At 37.3% G+C, this 25,858-nt stretch overlaps 2 protein-coding genes across 2 annotated transcripts in view; one reads left to right on the plus strand and one right to left on the minus strand.

Moving 5' to 3' along the window:
* The window catches only part of FAM227B (family with sequence similarity 227 member B), a 226,116-nt gene that overhangs the window by 70,859 nt on the left and 129,399 nt on the right, over positions 1–25,858 (minus strand). The window lies entirely within an intron of this gene.
* The window catches only part of FGF7 (fibroblast growth factor 7), a 67,875-nt gene continuing 44,815 nt past the window's right edge, over positions 2,799–25,858 (plus strand). Inside the window, exons 1-2 of the mRNA XM_040226488.1 lie at positions 2,799–3,116; positions 3,709–4,255. Coding sequence (XP_040082422.1) covers positions 3,970–4,255 — 286 coding nt within the window. The 5' untranslated portion in view covers positions 2,799–3,116; positions 3,709–3,969. The remainder of the gene's footprint in view (positions 3,117–3,708; positions 4,256–25,858) is intronic.

The raw sequence follows: 25,858 nt of genomic DNA on the forward strand, positions 1-25,858 counted from the left end.
CATTATGTGTACATTAAAACAAGAACAATAAATACTTGTTAATGTTATTACTAGTATGAAATTTAAAAAAACCAGAAGGTTTACCCCATCTAGAGATACCTAAATTAGTTTTGTTTCTGGATAATTCCTTTTGAAATATAATAAGAGATAAGTGAGGCTCTTCATTATGGCTGTGGTGGTTGTAGGCCCATAGCATGCATGCAAGCATTATGTAAACTGGTAATCAAAGGATATCTATCCCCTTGTTAAGATTTAATCCATTCACTAATATTACTGCTATCATATTTTCAAATCACAATGTACAATGGCATCTAATGAACTCAAGATTGCTGGGAAAAATATCACAACCTCAGATATGCAGATGATACCATTCTTATGGCAGAAAGTGAAGAGGAACTAAAGAGGATGAAAGAGGCACTCGAGTGAAAAAGCTGGTTTAAAACTCAACGTTCAAAAAACGAAGACCATGGCATCTAGTCCTATCCCTTCATGGCAAAAAGATGGGGAAAAAGTGGAAGTAGTAACAGATATTCTTTTCTTGGGCTCCAAAATCATTGCAGATGGTGACTGTAGCCATGAAATTAAAGGACGCTTACTCCTTGGAAGGAAAGCTATGGCAAACCTAGACAGTGTATTAAAAAGTAGAGACATCACTTTCCAACAAAGGTCTGTATAGTCAAAGTTTTTATGATTTTTCCAGTAGACATGTACAGATGAGAGATTTGGACAAAAAGAAAGCTGAAAGTCAAAGAATTGATGCTTTTGAACTGTGGTGCTAGAAAAGATTCTTGAGAGTCCCTTGGACTGCAAGGAGATCCAACCAGTCCATCCTAAAGGAAATCAACCTTGAATATTCATTGGAAGGACTGATGCTGAAGCTGAAACCCCAATACTTGGGTCACCTGATGGGAAGAGCTGACTCACTGTAAAAGACCATGATGCTGGGAAAGATTGAAGGCAGGAGGAGAAGAGGGCAACAGAGAATGAGATGGTTGGATGGCATCACTGACTCAATGGACATGAGTTTGAACAAACTCAGATAGTGAAGGACAGGGAAGCCTGGCGTGCTGCAGTCCATGGGTCACAAAGAGTCAGACATGACAGCGACTGAACATCAATAATAAACTTAGAGTAAACAGACTACAATTTCATATTTACTTTGTTTCTAATTTTAATTTTATAATTAACCTTATACAACAAGTGAGGCACTAAGTACTCTTCATCATTTTTGAATTTAATTCTTGAGCACTTAATTAGCAAATTTTGACTTCTGATTCCATGATTTCTTAGTATAAAATCTGTAGGGTCAATGTGGAACAGATGAATTTAGTAGCTCTTGAATATCTACATGTAAATTAGCTGTTAATAATTTTCATTTCTTTAGAAGGAATATCCAAGTCCTAGGAGTTCTAACCCTGTTCATTATTGTTGCCTACAAAACTAATGGAGATATTATTTATCACATAGTAGCATCATATTTTCTTTTTTGTCTCTTCCTCCTTTTAGAGAAATACATGATGGAGTATTTTGTAGTCATCTAGCTTTCAACAGAGGCAATTATAGAAGGGTCATCCCCTTCTGCTCTAATAAACTTGGAAAAGTCATATTTGGTGCCTAAAGAGTAACTGAGTAAATTTAAACTATGCTGTGCTCTTGATTCTGTTCCCCCAAAGCATAGACACAAAGGGAAATTATGATATAATCTATAATACAATTGAATGTATTAAATACTTGATTTTCTTTTCCTATTTGGTATACGTGCACCACCTGGTGGTAAAGTAGTGCATTTCAAGTGGAGTGTGTGTGTGTGTGTGCGTGCGTGTGTGCGCGCACGCGCGCATGCGCGTGCGCACGCTGAGAGTATTAACATGGGAAATAGAATGTTACTATGTATTCCTAAATATTGCTTTAGATTAACAATGCAATTATTTTGCAACAAATACCTAATGAAACTCTAGTATACTAAAAAATACATGCTAGAACAGGAAACTAATATATACATGTTAAAAAAGGGGAGAATAACTGATGGTGGAAAGTAAAATAGCATTCTTTTTTTTACATGAGCTATACCTCTTAAAATTCCATCTTTAAGTGAACATATATTTATTGCATCAATGTTCTTACTGAGGACAAGAGTCAACCATTGATAACCAATATAAAACCATATAAATTTTTCTGTATTTTTAATTTTTAAGAATAACAATTTTAAAAGTATGTATCCTATTCCTGATCTTAGTAGGGTAAGTAACAGATTACAGAATTTTAAAACTACAAGGCACCATAGAATCATCTAGACTAATTTTACTAGTAGCTGAGATTCAGAAATGTCAGGTGACTTGTCCAAGGTCATACTGGTAATTAGTGGCTCAACTCAAGTAAGAATATTGTTATTCTTACTTTCAGTCTAGGAACATAAGACATAAAGTTATAAGCAATGCTGAAATATCTCTGTATGAAGAGATATCCCCTTAAGTCAGCTATACACTTCTTGAAGACACTAAGGTGTGACAATACATATTAGGAGTTTTATTCTAACATTTTGAACACAAAGGAATAATAGTAGCAATGTATGCTTCATAAATCTATGTAAAAGATTTCTTGTTAAAAGATCCCTTTACATATATGGTCAAAGCAATATTTTTCAACTTATTTCAACTGCTATGAGACAACCTAAAAAATTCTGTTTCCCCTTCTAACTGCTTCAGAATCAGAGATTTGTTTCTACAAAGTAGGTAGCCATTTGTAGATCTGAGCATAAACCATGTTCATAGCTCCCTCTCATGACCACTGAATGAATACTATACAAGCCTCTTTTATTCTCACTGTTGTATTCAACAGCTTACTGGTTAAGTTTTAATTGCTTCCAATGAGGTCAGCAAAGGTATTTATCGAAAAGCTCTGAATAAAAGGCTCCACACACACACACACAAGCTCACACGCGCTCATACACAGAGAAAATCCTCTTGCCTGCTGTTGATTTATGGAAACAATTATGATTCCGCTGGAGAATTTCTCAGCTGAGAAATAGTTTGTAGCTACAGTAGAGAGGCTCAAGTTGCACAGGGCAGACAACAGACATGGAATTCTTGTGTATCCAGCTGTTATCAACAGAACAAGTAAGTGACTGTTACTTGTCTTTAAAAATAATGCTAAATGTTTGTTAGTAGTTTATCTATTTCTCTGGTTTTAGTACTGAGGGGAAAAGTAAAGTTACTAGACTTTTGAGCCGTGTGATTATCTACAGTAATTACGTTATAGAACTTGCATAAAGATAAGGTTGAAATTCTCCAGAGCAATTCTGATGTTTAACTTGAGAACTGTGGGCAGTTCAGAAGAAAATAACTGTCAAACCACAACCGTAAAAGAATAAAGACATCTAGGAAAAAGCATTTATATTTTGTTAATAGGAACCTTAGAACTGAATTTAAATCAACAGCTCTAAATTGCCGGATGTTTCTTATCAAATAAGGACTGGAATGAATGGTACAATCATGTTCAGATTAATTTCTACTAATATAGAATTTTTATAAGTCTACAAATAGAGTGGTAAGGACCCTGACACCCTCTGTGAAAACTGTTTTAAATGTACCTTCACAGTAAGAATTACATAGTATGTTGTAATAGTATTTGCCCACTGAAATTTATACAATCACTTTTCATCTTCCTCTCTCTCCTCCCTCTCCATTCTTAATCTCTCATTGCAAACAGAAGTCAAGTAGCAAACAGCATCTCAGCAACTGAGCTTATTACAACCTGCTTTTATAAGGATATACCAACAGAGAGTTATTTAAGGAGGACTCCTATACTGCTATCAGGAACTAAAAGGATAAGGCTAACAATTTGGAGAGTGCAACTGCTCTTCCTTAAACAGTTCACAGATAGGAAGAGGTCAATGACCTAGGAGCAACAATCAACTCAAGATTTAATTTTCATTATGTTATTCATGAACACCCGGAGCACTATACTATAATGCGCAAATGGATACTGACATGGATCCTGCCAAGTTTGCTCTACAGATCATGCTTCCACATTATCTGTCTAGTGGGCACTATATCTTTAGCTTGCAATGACATGACTCCAGAGCAAATGGCTACAAATGTGAACTGTTCCAGCCCCGAGCGACATACAAGAAGTTATGATTACATGGAAGGAGGAGATATAAGAGTGAGAAGACTCTTCTGTCGAACACAGTGGTATTTGAGGATTGACAAACGAGGCAAAGTCAAAGGGACTCAAGAGATGAAGAATAATTACAGTAAGTAATGTTTTCTTATTTACAGAAAAGCTTATGAGCCTTAACAATCTGTGAAAAGATCAATTTTCAAGTGACATGCTTTCTCAATTTCCCTTTTTTTTGAAAACAATTAAATGTAATTTTCTATTGGCTTTTAATTGGGATAAACTATGTTCCTAAAAATATCTCCTGGAGTAGGGCAAATATAATAATATTACAGTTGGAGCTGATAAACCAAGGCAATTTGAAAATACATTCTCCATGTCCTAAGCTCAAATACTCATATGTTAAGCAAAAAATAAATATTATTACTTATACTGAAATGTGATTTATTGTCTTCTAGCAAAGCTCACTAGGAACTCTACTAAAATACTCAGTGAATGCTCACCGAAAATGCATTATCATTAGTTTCAGGAAATAAAGATTTTCTTCAAAAAATAATTTGATTTCTCTTGAAGAAATATTTCCATGGTGTCAAATTTTGAATTGTGCTAAATTACTTGTGCAATTGTATATAACTATAAAACAGATAGGAATCAGTGGTCTCCTCATCTGTTCATGTCATAGGAACTTGTATTTGATTGCTTAATTATTTACCTAGGCACAAAAACAGGCTCCTCCTAACATTTTTTTTATCTTCATATTCTATGCCATAAAAGTTCTATGTTACCTTAAGGGAAATATAAATGTGAAGGAGGAAATAAAAGTGAGTTGGAAGAGACATTAATTTCATGATTCAAATGTAGATAATTATATTTTCTTCAATAATCAGTTATTCTTTTTATGTTGATGTATCAGGTTCAGATTGATCATTTAGCAGTTATGATTAATAACCAATTTCAAAAGTATTAAATTTTATGGAGTAAAATATATACCTGAACATGTACACTAAGAATTTAAAATCCCTGAGTGAAAAGAAATTTTGTTTGCATTACTAGCACTTGAACAATGTTATAACATATCATTTTATAATGTTACATATGTTAAATTTAATTGAAAAAGAATGCATGGGGGTGATACTGTAAACATTTGCTTAGCATAGTGCCAGGCTTACAAGTGGACATTTAAAACTTTGCTGCTTATTTAATAAATGTCTTTTAGGCTTCTAAACTATTAATAATAAACCAATATGGGAATATGGAGAATTATGTTTCCAATATGAAAATGAGAGAAACTACTTTTTAAACTATAATTGATATAGAATGTTAAGGCCATTTTAATGGATTGCTAACAGTATGGTTATTATTACCTCTATTAATAATGTTATCATCTTAGTTCTAGAATATTGTTCTGATTATACTGAAGTTTAGCTAAGGAAATAACTATTTGGAGGAAAGTTTTGTGGATAGCTATTTCTATGTGAGCTAAAGAATCTGGCTCATATCAATAAATGACCCCGTGGACTATGGCCTGCCAGGCTCCTCTGTCCATGAAATTCTCCAGGAAAGATACTAGAATGGGTAGCCATTCCCTTCTCCAGGGGATCTTCCCAACCCAGAGATCGAACCCAGGTCTCCTGCACTGCAGGAGGATTCTTTACCATCTGAGCCATGAGGGAAGCCCATTTAAAAGTTACTGAGATTTATAATGGATAACAGAACTTGGTGGAGAAAACAGAGCCCAGGTGGAAGTTACGACAGATAGATCCAATCCCTGCCTGTGACTGACTCTGGTACAACTCCTTACTTTTTCCAATTCTCATTTTTTAATCTGTAAGATGTGGGATATGTACAGATGATCCAATATACATTTTTAGTTCTTACAGTCTATTTTATTCTAAACTTTAGAATATATAACATAAATGTGAACAATCTAAATTGTCATATAATTACCATACCTATTGAATGAGATGAAAGTGAATATCATCTTAATGATAAGTTGAGCTGTCAGAACTAATTTCAAATTGTAGTAGTAAAGTTACTGAGCCTAAACACTGCAGAATTCTTCCATATGCTAATTCCTTTTGACTGCTTTTACCAAGTAATGAAAAAGTGAAAAATTAGATGCAAAATTCTTGGGATCAATTAGAATATCTAAAATCGGAATACCTACAATAAGAATGCATTCAGATATATGTGTCTTATTTTGTATTAAAATTTCTTGAAACTATGAAACTCAGGTATTTTAAAACATACACAAAGTGCTAAAGTTTCCCATAGTTTGAAACACAGTTTAGCACAGACCTTGAGTAACCATAAAGCCAATATGGTACATAATTTCACTTCTAACACTAATTCTATGGTACAAAATAAAGAAACAAAGAAAGTGAGGAAGTAAAGAAGAAAGAAGGAAAGAAAGAAAGTCACAATACCAATGTAGTAAAAGAAATAATATGTATTATGTAAATAATCTTATTTCTATAAGCTTTTTCATAGACTGTATATACTTTCTTGATAGTATATACTATATATAGTATATACTTCCAGGTAAATTCTCCTAGAAAGGGAAGCTTACATCTGGATCCTTTCAGTAGGCTCCAAATTGTTGTCAAGTTTTGCTGCTATCTTACTGAAGAATAAGCCTGTCAGAATTCTTCATAAATAGAGGCTAACTCACTGTTGTCTACAGAAAATCCTAAGGTACTCCACTGAAAAATATACAGAGAGTAACATAGAAGAGAATTCTGATACTCATTTTCTTATTATATAATAACATAGAAGAGAATTCTAATATTTATTTCCTTACTAATTTTAAAATTGGGTGCCTCATACAAAAAATGCAAATTGCCATAGGTGAAGTTGAAGCTACTGCATCCAGGTACAAACAAATTGCTCAGAAGAATTTGTTTAAAAGTCAAAACAAAAAACTGAAATTACAAAACTTATTGTTTATATCTCTCAATCCTTAACTGAATTAATGAATAAATGAACAAAAGCTGTTTCCTTCCTATTTCATTAAAATGAGAAAGTAAAAGGTAATTGGATTATCTACTAGATTGAAATACCAAGTACAGAAAGTGGAAAAGATCAAAATTAAACTCTGAATTTCATGTGTTATGATGCCCTAACTTCGTTCATACATTGTTGAACGTTCTTCTTTGGAGGCCTTTCAAGATGGGATACATTTAAATGTCTCAGGTGATAAAATTTGGCATGAAAAGTTGGACATCGTCTACATGAACAGTGGTTCTCTGGGTTACCATAGGAAAGCCCCTAGTCCATTTTCATGGCTTTGCTTTGAATGAAAGGGAAAATGACCTGAAGATATTAACGGATCTTGAGTGACTGCTTGTTTCACCAGCAGAAGCACCGCTCCTTCATAGGAATGTGGTTTATAAGATGTTGCTAAGATAATGGATTGGAGTAGGTAGGTAAGGTGAAAAATCTGGGTGTATAATTCTGCTTCCAGAAGTGTTAGGCTGGGGCAGGTGAATGGAGGGTTGGAGGAAGAAAAAGGGAGTGATAGGGAGTGGATATGACGACTCACGTCTCACATTTTTGTTGTTGTTGTTTAGTCGCTCAGTCGTGTCCAACTCTTTTGTGACCCCATGGAGTGTAGCCTACCAGGCTCCTCTGTCCATGGACTTTGCCAGGCAAGGACATTGGAGTGGGTCGCCATTACCTTCTCCAGGGGATCTTCCTGACCCAGGGATAGAATCTATGTCTCCTGCACTGGCCAGCCTATTCCTTACCACTGAGCCACCTGGGAAGCCCCTCACATCTTTAGGGAATTGAGAAAATCATTTAAGCTACCCTGGGTTGTAAGAGTCTCACTTCAGGCTTAATTACAGTGCTATCTTGTGAAATATTTTATATCTAAATAAGATTGAGTAAATGGCAGAAAAAATGCACCAAGGATACCAACAGAAACAAGACTTGTATTAGTAACTGTATAAGCAAGACTCGGCTATGTAAAAATAGGAATTTATAAGAGGCCAGGAGCTGCTAAATTGCATTTCTGACTCTGGAATAGAGAGAAGTTATCACTGGAGAACTGGTCCTGAGATAGCACACTATTCTTACCCAGGAGGCAAGAAAGCCTCTCCTCTCAACTTGTTCTCTGGTGGCACCATATTTAGCTTTTTAGTAGGCTTCTAAGAGATGAAACTAGAACCTAACCTGAATTAATAATAATAATAGTAAAAGTACAAAATGCCCCTCCAAAATGAAATAAGAACCCACATTCTCTGCAGAAGTAGACCATTAATAACATCACAAAGGGACTGGCAACGGATGGTCAGTCCTTCCACTGATGTAGTCAGAGCTTTCCACTCGGGGACAAGGCCAGAGGGTGAATTTAGATAATTGGCCCAGGCAGCCCATCAGCAGACAGAGGCAATCACTCCACACCTGACACAAATAACTGCTGTTTAAGCTGGGAGTTGAGGTGCCAAGTGAGAGACAGCAGCAGTGCACTTGGGCAAATGACAACTGCCCTGAAAGACAGATGTGAACTCAGTCCCTTGGAATGATTTTCTTGCTTTTGACATTCAATTACTAAAAAAGTTTTTCTCTTCCCATTTCTTTAGAGAAGGAATTCTTAATAGCCATAAGCCATTGATTCAAGAAAAAGTATGCCTCACTTGTTGCAATTAAGCATTGAAAGTTCCATAGTAAGAAAAGGGTTAGCCGTTCTGAAAACTGGCCAGTGATTTGGCAATATTCTCTTTTGGATTGTTAGACTGTGATGGGATATGGCCTAACAATTGGCAAAAAGAAAATAAACACACTGTTGTTGGATTTGACTTTGACCACAAAATCTTCAGCGATTTAATTGTCAACAATTCTTTGGATAAGTTCCTACTCAACAAGAATCTCTGCTAGTGGCTAACAAATATACATATCTCCTCTAAATATAAAGATGGTAAACTTGCTTATGCTTCAAAGAGTTCTTAGTAGGTTATCTAAAAGAAAAGTTAACTCACACTGTCAAAGTAAGAAATAAAAAAATCACAACAACCTCATTTAAAAAAACAGACAATGACAAACATATCTATGGAACTGACCCAAAATTGTAGAATTACTGACAAAATGGAATCCTACAGAATTGGTGACCTGCATTTCCTTAAGTAAGTTCCCAAGGTTTAAATTATGGAAGATTTGGAAATAACAGCTGTTTGGAAATAGCTCGATTTGGAAATATTAGCTATTCTTTGAAAACTCTAATATTAAGAATAATTTTCCATTTTATGGTCTTCCTCTGTTTTTAGGCTAATACCAGTGTCTAGTGTTTAATAAATGCTAATAACATCTCATTGCCACAGGTGTATTTCTTATTTATTTTATAGATTCTTATCTGATCATCACTTTCATTTCTTATCAATCCAGAGTATCTGATCATGCATTTTACCTTTTGACTCAGTTGTATCACAACTCTTCAGCCTGTAGTTTTAGAGCTTTCAGAGACCCTGGTGAATTGAAGAGGATGTAAGATGCCACCTTTTAGATCTATGGGGAAGGGATTTCTTTTCTAGATTTTTCTATTTCTCAGCCTTGACTAAACATTGTAATCAACTGGGAAACTTTAAAAAATACTGATACTAGGTTCCATCCACAAAAATTCTCATTAAATTTATTTGGGGCGCAGCCTGGGCATCAGAAATTTCAAAAGTTCCCCAGATAATCCTGACATGGCTACAAAATTACGGGGAGCACATTAGATTAGATTACTGGGGAAACCACCACCTAGTTAAAGGAGAATCTAGTGAAGGCATGAAGAACCCAGGCATCAGTGTTTGTTTAAAGCTCTCCAGTGATTCTAATCTGCAGCTAAGGTTGAAAACCACTACTTAAGAAGCCAAGGCTTCTAATTCAGCAGGATCCCTGTAGGTGTCCTGGGAATGTTTTGGAACCCTTAGAGGGCTCCAGAGTTCACCTTTGCCCTGGAGGATTTTGAAATGGGCCCATCAGGAATGAATCTCTGGATAATGCATCAGGATTCAACATTTTTGACAAATCTTAGTGGCTCCAACATTTGGTGAACTGGCTTGGAAATCCATGTGATGACAGCTTTCTAGCTACTATTTAAGAAGGCATCTTTGATGAACGAGTTCATCGCTGGGAAAAAAATAGGTCCTGTGCCACAATTTCACAATAACAGGCAGGTCTGATTCCCTTCTGACACTTTCAAGTGGTGCTGCAAGCAGGGAACCTGGAGTACAGGCATCAAGGCCAGTTTACAAGGCACTTAAATTAGCCATTTATGATTATGAACCATGCCCCCAAATTAGGGTTTCACTTCCTATGGCCACCCTACAAAAGCAGTGATTTAAAGAGACAAGCTCCAGTCTATGAAATCCAATAGGAAAGAAACTACAAGCCTAGAGGGTTTATCCAGATTAGTGAAAGGCTATGAACCTGAAAGTTTGTTCTGTTTGTAAGTTAGGGATTAAAGCAAAGCTTTCTTTCCTTTCTTTTCTAAAGATCCCAGCTTTTTTTCCACTGTGTTAAAACAGCACAGTAACTTCTTTTACATTACTACTGGAATATAATACCTTTCTATGTTTTAATTTCACATATGGCTCATAGAAGAGGCAGGAATTGTATATACCTAAGTAATATGGAGAAAAAACAACATTAAATGAAATGGGCTTCCATATGAATTCCTACTTTTTATAAACTATATTCAAGCTTTAAAAAAATGTTCTGAGGTATGATTAACATGCAAAAAGTTGTAATTATTAAAAGAATACAACTTGATGAATTCAGAGGTAAGTATATATCATCATAATCTATGCCATAAACATATCTATCACTTCCAATAGTTTTCTCCTGATCTTTTTATTATTATTAATAGTAGTAGTAATAAAAGTACTTAACATAAGATCTATCCTCTTCAGTTCAGTTCAGTCGCTCAGTTGTTTCTGACTCTTTGCGACCCCATGGATTGCAGCACGCCAGGCCACCCTGTCCATCACCAACTCCTGGAGCTTACTCAAACTCATATCCATTGAGTCGGTGATGCCATCCAACCATCTCATCCTCTGTCATCCCCTTTTCCTCCCACCTTCAACCTTTCCCAGCATCAGGGTCTTTTCAAATGAGTCAGTTCTTCCCATCATATGGCCAAAGTACTGGAGTTTCAGCTGCAGGATCAGCCCTTCCAATGAATATTCAGGACTGATTTCCTTTATGATGGCCTGGCTGGATCTATCTATCCTCTTAGCAAATATTTAAGTATACCTACAATATTGTGAACTATAGACACTACGGTGTAGAGTATGTCTCTTGGATTTATTCATCTTGCATAACTGAAACTTAGTATCCTTTGACTAATATCTCCTTGTTTTCCCCACCCTCCAGTCTCTAGAAACCACTATTCTCTGCTTCTATGAGAGGTGGCTAATATTTTAGATTTTTCCTGAAAGCTGTGTTATATAGTATTTGTTCTTCTGCATCTAGCCTATTTCACTTAGGATAATGTCCTCCCTGGTGGCTCAGAGGGTAAAGCACCTGCCCACAATACAGGAGACCTGGGTTCGATCCCTGGGTCGGGAAGTTCCCTTGGAGAAGGAAATGGTAACCCACTCCAGTACCCTTGCCTGGAGAATCCCATGGATAGAAGAGTCTGGTGGGCTACAGTCCATGGGGTCACAAAGAGTCAGACATGACTGAGTGAGCTCACTTCACTTCACTTCAATGTCCTCCCAGTTCATATCCAATCTTTCTACAAGCAAAGTAGGTTGGAAAATAAAAATTATCTGCCTTTCACGTGGTTCTGAAAACCACATCAAAGACTCACTGAACATTTGACAGTTTTTTGACCAAGATTCATATCTGTATTTGAGATACCTGATTCTGACTTAGGTAGAGAAGCCATACCAAGTTTACTAACAAGGAAAACATTATTAAAGTTAGTCAGCTATTTGTGTTTGTATCAGTTCAGTTCAGTTCAGTTCAGTTCAGTCGCTCAGCCGTGTCCCACTCTTTGTGACCCCATGAATTGCAGCACGCCAGGCCTCCCTGTCCATCACCATCTCCCGGAGTTCACTCAGACTCACGTCCATCGAGTCCGTGATGCCATCCAGCCATCTCATCCTCGGTCGTCCCCTTCTCCTCCTGCCCCCAATCTCTCCCAGCATCAGAGTCTTTTCCAATGAGTCAATTCTTCACATGAGGTGTCCGAAGTACTGGAGCTTCAGCTTTAGCATCATTCCTTCCAAAGAAATCCCAGGGTTGATCTCCTTTAGAATGGACTGGTTGGATCTCCTTGCAGTCCAAGGGACCCTCAAGAGTCTTCTCCAACACCACAGTTCAAACGCATCAATTCTTCGGCGCTCAGCTTTCTTCACAGTCCAACTCTCACATCCATACACGACCACAGGAAAAACCATAGCCTTGACTAGACGGACCTTAGTCGGCAAAGTAATGTCTCTGCTTTTGAATATACTATCTAGGTTGGTCATAACTTTTCTTCCAAGGAGTAAGCATCTTTTAATTTCATGGCTGCAGTCACCATCTGCAGTGATTTTAGAGCCCAGAAAAATAAAGTCTGACACTGTTTCCACTGTTTTCCCATCTATTTCCCATGAAGCGATGGGACTGGATGCCATGATCTTCATTTTCTGAATGTTGAGCTTTAAGCCAACTTTTTCACTCTCCTCTTTCACTTTCATCGAGAGGCTTTTTAGCTCCTCTTCACTTTCTGCCATAAGGGTGGTGTCATCTGCATATCTGAGGTTATTGATATTTCTCCCGGCAATCTTGATTCCAGCTTGTGTTTCTTCCAGCCCAGCATTCCTCATGATGTATTCTGCATAGAAATTAAATAAGCAGGGTGACAATATACAGCCTTGACGTACTCCTTTTCCTATTTGGAACCAGTCTGTTGTTCTATGTCCAGTTCTAACTGTTGCTTCCTGACCTGCATACAGAATCCTCAAGAGGCAAGTCAGGTGGTCTGGTATTCCCATCTCTTTCAGAATTTTCCACAGTTTATTGTGATCCACACAGTCAAAGGATTTGGCATAGTCAATAAAGCAGAAATAGATGTTTTTCTGGAACTCTCTTGCTTTTTCGATGATCCAGTGGATGTTGGCAATTTGATCTCTGGTTCCTCTGCCTTTTCTAAAACCAGCTTGAACATCAGGGAGTTCACAGTTCACGTATTGCTGAAGCCTGGCTTGGAGAAATTTGAGCATTACTTTACTAGCATGTGAGATGAGTGCAATTGTGTGGTAGTTTGAGCATTCTTTTGCATTGCCTTTCTTTGGGATTGGGATGAAAACTGAACTTTTCCAGTCCTGTGGCCACTGCTGAGTTTTCCAAACTTGCTGGCATATTGAGTGCAGCACTTTCACAGCATCATCTTTCAGGATTTGAAATAGCTCAACTGGAATTCCATCACCTCCACTAGCTTTGTTCGTAGTGATGCTTTCTAAGGCCCACTTGACTTCACATTCCAAGATGTCTGGCTCTAGATTAGTGATCACACCATCATGATTATCTGGGTCGTGAAGATCTTTTTTGTACAGTTCTTCTATGTATTCTTGCCACCTCTTCTTAATATCTTCTGCTTCTGTTAGGTCCATACCATTTCTGTCCTTTATCGAGCCCATCTTTGCATGAAATGTTCCCTTGGTATCTCTAATTTTCATGAAGAGATCTCTAGTCTTTCCCATTCGGTTGTTTTCCTCTATTTCTTTGCACTGATCGCTGAAGAAGGCTTTCTTATCTCTTCTTGCTATTCTTTGGAACTCTGCATTCAGATGCTTATATCTTTCCTTTTCTCCTTTGCTTTTCGCCTCTCTTCTTTTCACAGCCATTTGTAAGGCCTCCCCAGACAGCCATTTTGGTTTTTTGCATTTCTTTTCCATGGGGATGGTCTTGATCCCTATCTCCTGTACAATGTCACGAACCTCAGGCCATAGTTCATCAGGCACTCTATCTATCAGATCTAGACTGTTAAATCTATTTCTCACTTCCACTGTATAATCATAAGGGATTTGATTTAGGTCATACCTGAATGGTCTAGCGGTTTTCCCTACTTTCTTCAGTTTAAGTCTGAATTTGGCAATAAGGAGTTCATGATCTGAGCCACAGTCAGCTCCTGGTCTTGTGTTTGTATGATAATATATAAAGACGAAGGAATTAGAGTGAGAAAGGAGACAGGAGAACTATTCAATGCCCATGTCCTGGTAAAACTTGCCAGTTAGGCAGACAATATCCTTCTTGGATAAAAAAAGTTGGATATATACCTGGGAGAATTGTCTCCAGAGATTCTTCAGTAACATCATTTAACTTCCCTGAAGCAGAATGTGATCACTACTGATGGAGGGGCTACAAGCACTTGATAGAGCCATTCACTAGTGTCCTAAGAACAAAAAGGAAGAAAATATCTTTTTCCTGAACAGGAGAGGAAAGGCAAGAGATGAAAGGAAAGAGGACTTCATATACACATTAGTGAATTTTGTATTTTAAGTTTAGAGGGGACTTAAATACAAAGGATACTTATAAAATATAGCTTTTCTATTTTTTTTAAATTGAAGTATAGTTAACGTACAATATTTCACTAACTTTTTGATGCCCTTACAGAATAAGGGAAATTGAGTACAATGGATTGGTAAGAGAGTAGAGGGAGGGTTTCTGAGGTGAAAACAAAAATAAACTAGTGCACACAGGGTTGAAATTGTAATAGATTACTGCATGAGTTTCTGAAATAATTTGAAAATCTGTGCAAAAATCTGTAATAATCTTTGCTTATTTATACAGACTATTCTGAAACTGAGTTTATTTTTCTGTTTAATACTAGAAAGGAGAAATGGGGCATATTTCAATATCCGTAAATAGCATATTTATCATGTTCCATTAAAAGCTACTGGAATATTTTCCATTTTGTCTGCCTATCTGAATATCAGATATAATTGTAGATAAATGAGAAAATGATTTGACATCAAATTCAAAATCAAAATCTCAGCCTGCAGATGGCATCCAGTCCCATCACTTCATGGGAAATAGATGGAGAAACTGGAAACAGTGTCAGACTTTATTTTTGGGGGCTCCAAAATCACTGCAGATGGTGACTGCAGCCATGAAATTAAAAGACGCTTACTCCTTGGAAGGAAAGTTATGACCAACCTAGATAGTACATTCAAAAGCAGAGACATTACTTTACCGACTAAGGTCCATCTAGTCAAGGCTATGGTTTTTCCTGTGGTCATGTATGGATGTGAGAGTTGGACTGTGAAGAAGGCTGAGCGCCAAAGAATTGATGCTTTTGAACTGTGGTGTTGGAGAAGACTCTTGAGAGTCCCTTGGACTGCAAGGAGATCCAACCAGTCCATTCTGAAGGAGATCAGCCCTGGGATTTCTTTGGAAGGAATGATGCTAAATCTGAAACTCCAGTACTTTGGCCACCTCATGAGAAGAGCTGACTCATTGGAAAAGACTCTGATGCTGGGAGGGATTGGGGACAGGAAGAGAAGGGGACGACAGAGGATGAGATGGCTGGATGACATCACTGACTCAATGGAAGTGTGTCTGAGTGAACTCCGGGAATTGGTAATGGACAGGGAGGCCTGGCGTGCTGCGATTCATGGGGTCGCAAAGAGTCGGACACGACTGAGCGACTGAACTGAACTGAACTGAGTGTTGCTCAAGAAAATTAATGGTGTTTCCTATAGCACAGTTTCTGCAGCTCATTGGAAAACATTATGTAAAAAAAAGCTGAGCAAGTTTTTTCACAGAGAAAATTCACTGAGCCTATACTTCACTAGTGTGAATTGCAGAACTTTGAAAGTGAAAGTGCTTCAGTTATGTCTGACTCTTTGTGACCCCATAACTATACAGTCAATGGAATTCTCTAGGCCAGAATACTGGAGTGGGTAGCCTTTCCCTTCTCCAGGAGATCTTCCCTACCCAGGGATTGAACCCAGGTCTCCCGCACTGCAGGCGGATTCTTTACCAGGTGAGCCACAAGGGAAGCCCAAGAACACTGGAGTGGGGAGCCTTTCCCTTCTCCAGAGGTCTCCCTGACCCAGGAATTAAAGCAGGGTCGCCTGCATTGCAGGCAGATTCTTTACCAACTGAGCTATAAGGGAACTTTAGCAGACTATATATGGTTTCCCAAACTTATTTGACAACAGAGCATGCCCTCCACACCACCCACATCCTCCCTACTCTCACCCCTGATTTGGGTACAACATTTAAATTTCTAAATGAAAACTGCAGAGCTAGGAAATTTATCTTTGGTGTAATGAAGAACTAAAACCAAGCTTCTACTCAGTTGTTCAGTTCAGTTCAGTCGCTCAGTTGTGTTCAACTCTTTGCAACCCCATGGACTGCAGCAAGCCAGTCCTCCTTGTCCATCACCAACTCCCGGAGTTTACTCAAATTCACATCCATTGATTCAGTGATGTCATCCAACCACCTCATCCTCTGTTGTCCCCTTCTCCTCCCGCCTTCATCAGCATCAGGGGCTTTTTAAATGAGTCAGTTCTTCGCATCAGGTGGCCAAAGTATTGGAGTTTCAGCTTCAGCATCAGTCCTTCCAATGAATATTCAGGACTGATTTCCTTTAGGATGGACTGGTTGGATCTCCTTGCTGTCCAAGGGACTCTCAAGAATCTTCTCCACCACCGCAGTTCAAAAGCATCAATTCTTTGGCACTCAGCTTTCTTAATGGTTCAACTCTCACATCCATACATGACTACTGGAAAAACCATACCTTTGACTAGACAGACCTTTGTTGGCAAAGTAATGTCTCTGCTTTTAAATATGCTGTGTAGGTTGGTCATAGCTTTTCTTCCAAGGAGCAAGAGTGTTTTAATTTAATGGCTGAAGTCACCATCTGCAGTGATTTTGGAGGCTCAACAAAATAAAGTCTGTCACTGTTTCCATTGCTTCTCCATCTATTTGCCATGAAGTGATGGGACCAGATGCCATGATCTCTGTTTTCTGAATGTTGAGCTTTAAGCCAACTTTTTCACTCTCCTCTCACTTTCATCAAGAGGCTCTTTAGTTCTTTGCTTTCTGCCATAAGGGTGGTGTCATCTGCATGTCTGAGGTAATTGGTATTTCTCCCAGAAATCTTGATTCCAGCTTGTGCTTCATCCAGCCCAGTGTTTCTCATGATGAACTCTGCATATAAGTTAAATAAGCAGGGTGACAATATAGAGCCTTGATGTACTCCTTTTCCTATTTGGAACCAGTTTGTTGTTCCATGTCCAGTTCTAACTGCTGCTTCCTGACCTGCATATAGCTTTCTCAAGTAGCACTTATAAAATTGATCTTGGACAATGTTGAATAGAGAAGAGGACATGTTTACACAGGAAGAGAGAGCTGGAGGGAAGTACAGAGTTGGTGAATGTACTCTCAATTTGTTTCAGCTTCAGTAGCTTGACTTTTAGATGGTCTTCTAGTGACTTGTGATATCTCTAACTGAACTTCTGACCACAGGCCTGGTTAGTGTGGTTCATATTGAGGCAGCTCTCATGGGAATTCACCATAGGCAGTGAAAAGTTTCTTTCCTTGTTTGCTTGGATAATGGAAGACATCACACAAAACTTTGAAAGACTGGTGATTTCTTTTTTTTTTTTTCATTCTTTGTTAAATCAAGTTATTGATCTTCCCTATTGCAGATTGAGGCTACAGCAATTTAAAGTCCATATTTAAAGTCCAGGTGTTGAGAAAATTAACAGATTCGTTGATGGTGCAGGATGAACCATAAGTCAGACTGGAGAAAGTTCAGAGCACATTTGGGTGTTACCTAACTCAATTTGAGGAGGGGGGCATGGAAGGTTTTTTTGGGGGGGTAGAAAATGACCAAAAGGATCAACAGGATGAAAGGGAAAAGACAAATGTTTTACCTTCAGAGGAAATACTTTTTCTAGATGTTTAGTAGTAAGAGAGTATTGCAAGGTTGGGAAAGGGAAAGAAATTTAATATCTTTTCAGTTATCAATGTTAAAGTCATAAAGATAAACCTTTTGTTCTATTAAAAAATATGAGAATATTTGCCCTTTATCAATTTTCCAACTTTGTCTAATTGCCCTGCTTACTAAAAATGGCTATTTTCTGTAATGGGGAACTTTTTATTTAAGTTCCGCTGATTGGAATAATGGCCTTTCCTGATGGCTCAGTGGGCTTCCCTCATGGCTCAGATGCTAAAGAAACCACCTGCAGTGTGGGAGACTTGGATTGATCGCGAGTTTGGAAGATTCACTGGAGGAGGGCATGGAAATCCACTCCTGTATTCTTGCCTGGAGTATCCCCATGGACAGAGGAGCCTGGTGGGCTAGAGTGTATGGGGTCTCAAAGAGTCAGACACAACTGAGTGACCAAGCACAGCAAAGCACAGGTGGCTCTGTGGTCAAGGATTTGCCTGCCAATGCAGGAGACTTAAGTTCAATCCCTGGGTCAGGAAGATCCCCTGGAAAAGGAAATGGCAACCCACTCCAGTATTCTTGCTTGAGAAATCCCATGGACAGAGGAGCCTGGTGGGCTACAGAGTCACAAAGAGTCAGACAAGACTGAGCAGCTATCAATTTCACCTCTTCATTGTAAGCTTATAATCACAGTTAGTTCCCTTTACAGAAGGAAAGGAAAAATGCACAGGAAATTGGCCAGCTTGCTAGTATACAAGTTCTAGTTTTAAAATGATACATAGGCTACCACAATGAGGTATCACCTCATACCTCTCAGCATGAATATCACCAAAAAGACCACAAATAACAAATGTGGGAGAGGATGTGGAGAAAGGGATGTGCACTGTTGGTGGGAAAGTAGTAAACTGGTGCAGCCACTGTGGAAGGTCCTTAAAATTCTAAAAACAGAACTACCATATGAGCCAACAATTCCACTCCTGGAACTGAAAGATATGGAAATGTACTTTTAATCCAAAACAAGTGAAAATATTAATTCAAAAAGATACTGTATCTCAAGTATTATTGAGATACAGCATCATTATTTACAATAGCATAGATATGAAAGCAATATAAGTGTCCATCAACAATGAATGGATAAAGAAGATGTAATATAAACCACACATATATGCACAGTGGAATACTACTCAGCCATGAAAAGAAATGAAATTTTGTCATTTGCAACAACATGTATTGACCTGGAAGGTATTATTCTTAGTGAAATAATTCAGACAGAGAAAGATAAATAATGTGGGTTATCAATGATACGTGGAATCTAAAAAGTAAAACAAATATGAATATAACAAAAAAGGAACAGACTCACAGATATAGAGAGCAAACTGGTGGTTAACAGTAGGGAGAAAGAAGGAGAAGGGACAAGACATGGATAGGAGATTAGGAGGTACAAACTATTATCTATAAATAAATAAGCTACAAAGATATATTGTACAGCATAGGGAATATAGCCAATATTATAGAATAACTCTATGTGGAGTATAGTCTATAAAGATTTTGAATCACTATGCTGCATACCTAAAACTAATATAATGTTGTAAGTAAACTATATCTCAATAAAAATATATAGGCCTGTTGTGCCTATTTAGGTGTTGTGAGGCTATGCTTAGTCACTCAGTCATGTCTGACTCTTTGTGAACCCCATGGACTGTAGCTCACCAGGCTCCTCTGTGCATAGGGATTCTCCAGGCAAGAATACTGAAGTGGGTTGCCATGCCCTCCTCCAGGCAATCTTCCTGACCCAGGGATTGAACCCAGGTCTCCCACTTTCCAGGTGGATTCTTTACTGTCTGAACCACCAGGGAAGCCCATTTAGGTGTGTTCACTTTAATTAAGAAAGATTGGTGTTCAATACTAGGTGATGATTGAAATCATCATATCCAAAATTTCTGTGTGCAATGATGGATTGTTTTCTGGAAATATCTGGGTAGTCAGTTAACTTATAAACAGTAGATATTGAATAGTAAGCCTGATGAATTCACTGTGATTAACATTATATATTAAAGTTCAAGAAGTTCATATTCAGAATACTGCTTTAAAACTTCTAGTTTCCTTATAGTCAACACAAGATGCTAAGAGACTTTGAAGGGGAAGAAATGAAGTGTTTTAAAGTTACACTTTATCCCTATAATGATAACACAAGTTACTAATATTATTTTAGCTTCCCTGGTGGCTCAGACAGTAAAGCGTCTGTCTACAATGTGGGAGACCTGGGTTCGAGCCCTGGGTTGGGAAGATCCCCTGGAGAAGGGAATGGCAATCCACTCCAGGACTATTGCCTGGAAAATCCCATGGACAGAGGAGTCTGGTAGGCTATAGCCCATGGGGTCACAAAGAGTCAGACACGACTTTTAGGATCATGAAAATAACTACTAAAGAGGTAAACTTACTGAGTTGTTACCGTGTGCCTGACAGAGTTATGCTCATTTTGCAGAGGCAACTTTGGCTCACAGAGGTAGGTAGCTTGCTCTAGGTTCTAAAGCTAGTGACTGTCAGGGTTGGAATACGAACCCGAGTAGGCACAGAGTCGGACACGACTGAAGTGACTTAGCAGCAGTAGCAGCAGGCTTAACTTCAAAGCATAGCTTTTGTTATTAACACATGTATCATTATACTGTCACTGATATTATTAAAACATCACACATTAATTTGGATCATGCAGTGGGATCATTTGCATGTAAAGAACTATAAACAGTTGAAATTTTCTTCTCTATGATAGGCCCTAATGAGTACTTGACATTTTCTTATTAAATAAAAACTCTACTCCAACTTGCCTTGTACAAAACATCTGCATTTTTTTAAATTAATTAATTAATTAATTTTAATTTTTACTTTACAATTCTGTATTGGTTTTGGCATAGATTGACATGAATCCACCACAGGTGTACATGCATTCCCAAACATGAACCCCCCTCCCACCCCCCTCCCCACAACATCTCTCTGGGTCATCCCCGCGTATCAGCCCCAAGCGTGCCATATCCTGCATCAGACATAGACTGGCAATTCGATTCTTACATGATATTATACATGTTTCAATGCCATTCTCCCAAATCATCACACCCTCTCCCTCTCCCTCTGAGTCCAAAAGTCCGCTATACACATCTGTGTCTTTTTTGCTGTCCTGCATACAGGGTCATCATTGCCTTCTTTCTAAATTCCATATATATGTGTTAGTATACTGTATTGGTGTTTTTCTTTCTGGCTTACTTCACTCTGTATAATCGGCTCTAGTTTCATCCATCTCATCAGAACTGATTCAAATGTATTCTTTTTAATGGCTGAGTAATACTCCATTGTGTATATGTACCACAGCTTTCTTATCCATTCATCTGCTGATGGACATCTAGGTTGTTTCCATGTCCTGGCTATTATAAACAGTGCTGTGATGAACATTGGGGTACATGTGTCTCTTTCAATTCTGGTTTCCTCAGTGTGTATGCCCAACAGTGGGATTGCTGGGTCATAAGGCAGTTCTATTTGCAATTTTTTAAGGAATCTCCACACTGTTCTCCATAGTGGCTGTACTAGTTTGCATTCCCACCAACAGTGTAGGAGGGTTCCCTTCTCTCCACACCCTCTCCAGCATTTATTGCTTGCAGATTTTTGGATCGCAGCCATTCTGACTGGTGTGAAGTGGTACCTCATTGTGGTTTTGATTTGCATTTCTCTAATAATGAGTGATGTTGAGCATCTTTTCATGTGTTTGTTAGCCATCCGTATGTCTTCTTTGGAGAAATGTCTATTTAGTTCTTTGGCCCATTTTTTGATTGGGTCGTTTATTTTTCTGGAATTGAGTTTCAGGAGTTGCTTGTATATTTCTGAGATTAGCTGTTTGTCAGTTGCTTCATTTGCTATTATTTTCTCCCATTCAGAAGGCTGTCTTTTCACTTTGCTTATGTTTTCCTTTGTTGTGCAGAAGCTTTTAATTTTAATTAGATCCCATTTGTTTATTTTTGCTTTTATTTCCAGAATTCTGGGAGGTGGATCATAGAGGATCCTGCTGTGGTTTATGTCGGAGAGTGTTTTGCCTATGTTCTCCTCTAAGAGTTTTATAGTTTCTGGTCTTACATTTAGATCTTTAATCCATTTTGAGTTTATCTGTGTGTGCGGTGTTAGAAAGTGATCTAGTTTCATTCTTTTACAAATGGTTGACCAGTTTTCCCAGCACCACTTGTTAAAGAGATTGTCTTTACTCCATTGTATATTCTTGCCTCCTTTGTCAAAGATAAGGTGTCCATATGTGTGTGGATTTATCTCTGGGCTTTCTATTTTGTTCCATTGATCTATATTTCTGTCTTTGTGCCAATACCATACTGTCTTGATGACTGTGGCTTTGTAGTAGAGCCTGAAGTCAGGCAAGTTGATTCCTCCAGTTCCATTCTTCTTTCTCAAGATTGCTTTGGCTATTCGTGGTTTTTTGTATTTCCATACAAATCTTTAAATTATTTGTTCTAGTTCTGTGAAAAATATCACTGGTATCTTGATAGGGATTGCATTGAATTTGTAAATTGCTTTGGGTAATATACTCATTTTCACTATATTGATTCTTCTGATCCATGAGCATGGTATATTTCTCCATCTATTAGTGTTCTTTTTGATTTCTTTCATCAGTGTTTTATAGTTTTCTGTATATAGGTCTTTAGTTTCTTTAGGTAGATATATTCCTAAGTATTTTAAAACATCTGCATTTATGTTCCTGTGAGTTGCGGTGGAAACCTTCAGTTTATTTGCTTCCAAATTGCTAAAGATGCTGCAAAATTTGATTTGGTTGTTTTTTAAACCCATTTCTGACATTTGTTAAAACCATTTATAATTATGTTCATTAGTAAGTATCTTCATAATTGTTATAGAATACATACATATATACAGTTGGATTTCAGAGAGTAAATCAGTCAGTTTTGGGAGTATAGCTCTCTCTAAAGGCCACTAAATTCAAACAGAACGTACACAAAAGCAAATAAAAGAAGTCAGAGTTTTTTATAACAAGTACTTATGAAAGGTTGAAAAAGAAATGGTATATTGGCAAATTTGTTCTTTCTTTTGTCCACATTTACTATGTTCTCAATTTATTTCTAGTACTTTTAGGACTTTTCCCAATTAAAGGAGGCAAAAGAAAGGGAATAAAAATGATGACTTAGTGCAAAGATAGTATGAAAAATTTTATCTTCACAGTGCTCTTTTAATATAAACATTAATACATGTTATTTAGGAGTAGACAAATGATTATAAAGTCAGACGCAGCATAGGGATATGGAAATAATACCACATTATTTCTTTGGTTTTAAACTTTTTTCTAGTAATTAATTGACCTTGGAGAAATACTGAACTATTTTGGGTCTCAGATTTTTTAAAATATAAAAAGATGGCTGTTAGAGCACATTGTTTGAATAGATTTCAATTGCAAAATGTTACCAGTGGTACTAAGCAACTGAGGGATGGGATGGGAAGAAAGAGAAGGCATATTAGCTATAAATGTTGCATAATAATAAATTATCCAAAATTTGGCAACTTAAAACAGTATTTATTATTTCATAGTGTCAGAGGGTCAGGAGTCTAGGAGCAGCTGGTTTGAGTGGTTCTAGCTAAAGGTCTCTCATGAGGTTACAGTGAGCTGTCACCAAATGCTGACCCCAAATATTCATTCATTCACTTAATGGAAATTGTTAAGCACATAATATGCCAGGAACTGTGCTAATCATTGGGGAGATAATAAAACAGAACTGAAGATAGAAACTAATTCTGCCCTCACACACAGTCTTCCCTATCTGCAACTGTCACATTCCATCTATTTTTCCTAACAAACCTGTTGAGTCGTTTGCGCAGTACCTAACTGCAGTGATGGCAAGAACTGAGTAGAGATACAGGTGCCATTTAGAAGCCAAATTAAAAGGCAATTTGATCAAATTAAAAGACAATTTGATCTAGATGACTAGGATTTAAATTGAGAATACAATTCAATATTTATAGAGCACCTTTAATGTGTAAGGTGACACTGTACAATAAAGGTTATGGAGACAAATAACTTTTGTCTTTATTGGGCTTTTATAGGAGATCTAGTAAGTTCTGAAAGTTACTAATATGTTTCACATGAAGAAAGGAGAGATCAGGAGAATGAAAGTGAATACTTCTTGGTGAGCCTAAAGACGTAAAAAGGACAGAATAGAAGAATTAGGAAAAGAAAATTTTAAAAAGTGCATTTGAATTAAAGGGGGGTTGACTGAAGGATTTTGGCAGAGGGTGAAGAGCTTTCCAAGTCATGAACAACTGTGCAAAAAGTAGGGCGATTTTGGAGAATGGTGTATTGTCCCCGCTAGCTAGAGAGTATGGTGCAGAGAAAGTAGCAACACAGAGCTAGTAAATAGGCAAAATGCTTTAAAGCATATTTTAACTTCATAGTACAAAGAGAGAAGATAGGAAAACAAAAGAAGAGGGTGTAGGTCAAATGTGGGGAGATAGAATTAAAAGAGAGGTGTGAGGAAGTAAATAGAGAAAGACACAAACTAAGGAAGAAGCAGGGAGAGAGAAGGAAAAGGAATACAGATTACAGACACATCAAGAAAAGAGAGACAAAAGGCAGAGAGGGATGCTCTGTAAGTCCTGAGGTCCACAAAGATTTTGACAGATGTAACTAGAGTACCTACCAGAGGCAGAGGGCATGGGGGTTCATCTTCTTGGAGAAGTTGATTGTGATTCAACTAATATTACTCTAATCACTCAATGAAATCATGGTAAAGGTCAGATATGCAAGACTACAGTTGCCTATTCTAATGTAAGGCTTTCTCAAATATATCATTGTAATGGAGATAAGCCACCAGACCCATGGTAAGTAATTGCAAATAATCTTGCACTGTATTGTTATTTCTTTGGACAACTGTAAGAACCTGAGAATATTAACTAAAGGAAATTCTTCTTGTACACTCCTGGCAAAGATACTTTGAGCTTTGCTTAGAGGGTAAGTATGTTTTGAGCTTCTATAAGGTTAGGAAGTAAGCCAAAGTTACACAGTCAGTCAGTGGTAGAGCCAGGACTGCAACCTAGGTTGCTAGGTATCCAGAGATGCATTAAAAAGGTCAAAGAGAAAAACATAATAAATAGCAAAGAAATCATATGCTACCAAAAGAGCTTCTCAATTTTCATGCAAACAAATTTTGTTCTGGGGGTTTCACATATAAAAATTGTTTTGAAATATAGTCTTATTCACTGTAGTAATTAGTACTTATAAGTAATAGAGAAATTTCTTTGAGATATTTTAAGATTAAAATCTAAGGAATCAAGCACAACTTTTCAAGAAATCATATCCTCCTCTATTTGTGAATTTGTACTCCATGTTTGACATCTGTGTGCAGGAAGAAATACTTTAAAAAATTATAGTAAAAAAATCACATTCTGTTTACAGATATAAAAATACACACAGTTTTAGACTTATAATTTTAAAATAAGAAACAAAAAGAACTGTCCTAAGTGTGCAAATGAAATAAATTAATGCCTATTGTTAATTTAAGAAACTTCACCTCAACCCTTCAAGTCATAGTCCAGTTCATAATAAAACACTACCCAGTAGGAAACATTGACATGTTTAAAGGATGAAACAACATCTATTTTCCTGGAGTACACTCAAACAAAATGTATGATATCTTACATAGAAGATAATTTCTCTTCAGACAGCCAAGATTCTACATTTTGTTGGTTATGTTCACATTATCATAAACATGTTTTTCTCATATTCTAAATTTGAAGGCCATTACCATAAGAATGTTATAAGAAAGTTGTTATAAAATTAAAACAAAGGTAATAATGAATTGGCTCACTCTG

Source organism: Oryx dammah, unplaced genomic scaffold, assembly GCF_014754425.2.
Source record: "Oryx dammah isolate SB20612 unplaced genomic scaffold, SCBI_Odam_1.1 HiC_scaffold_26, whole genome shotgun sequence".
Classification (NCBI taxonomy): domain Eukaryota; kingdom Metazoa; phylum Chordata; class Mammalia; order Artiodactyla; family Bovidae; genus Oryx; species Oryx dammah.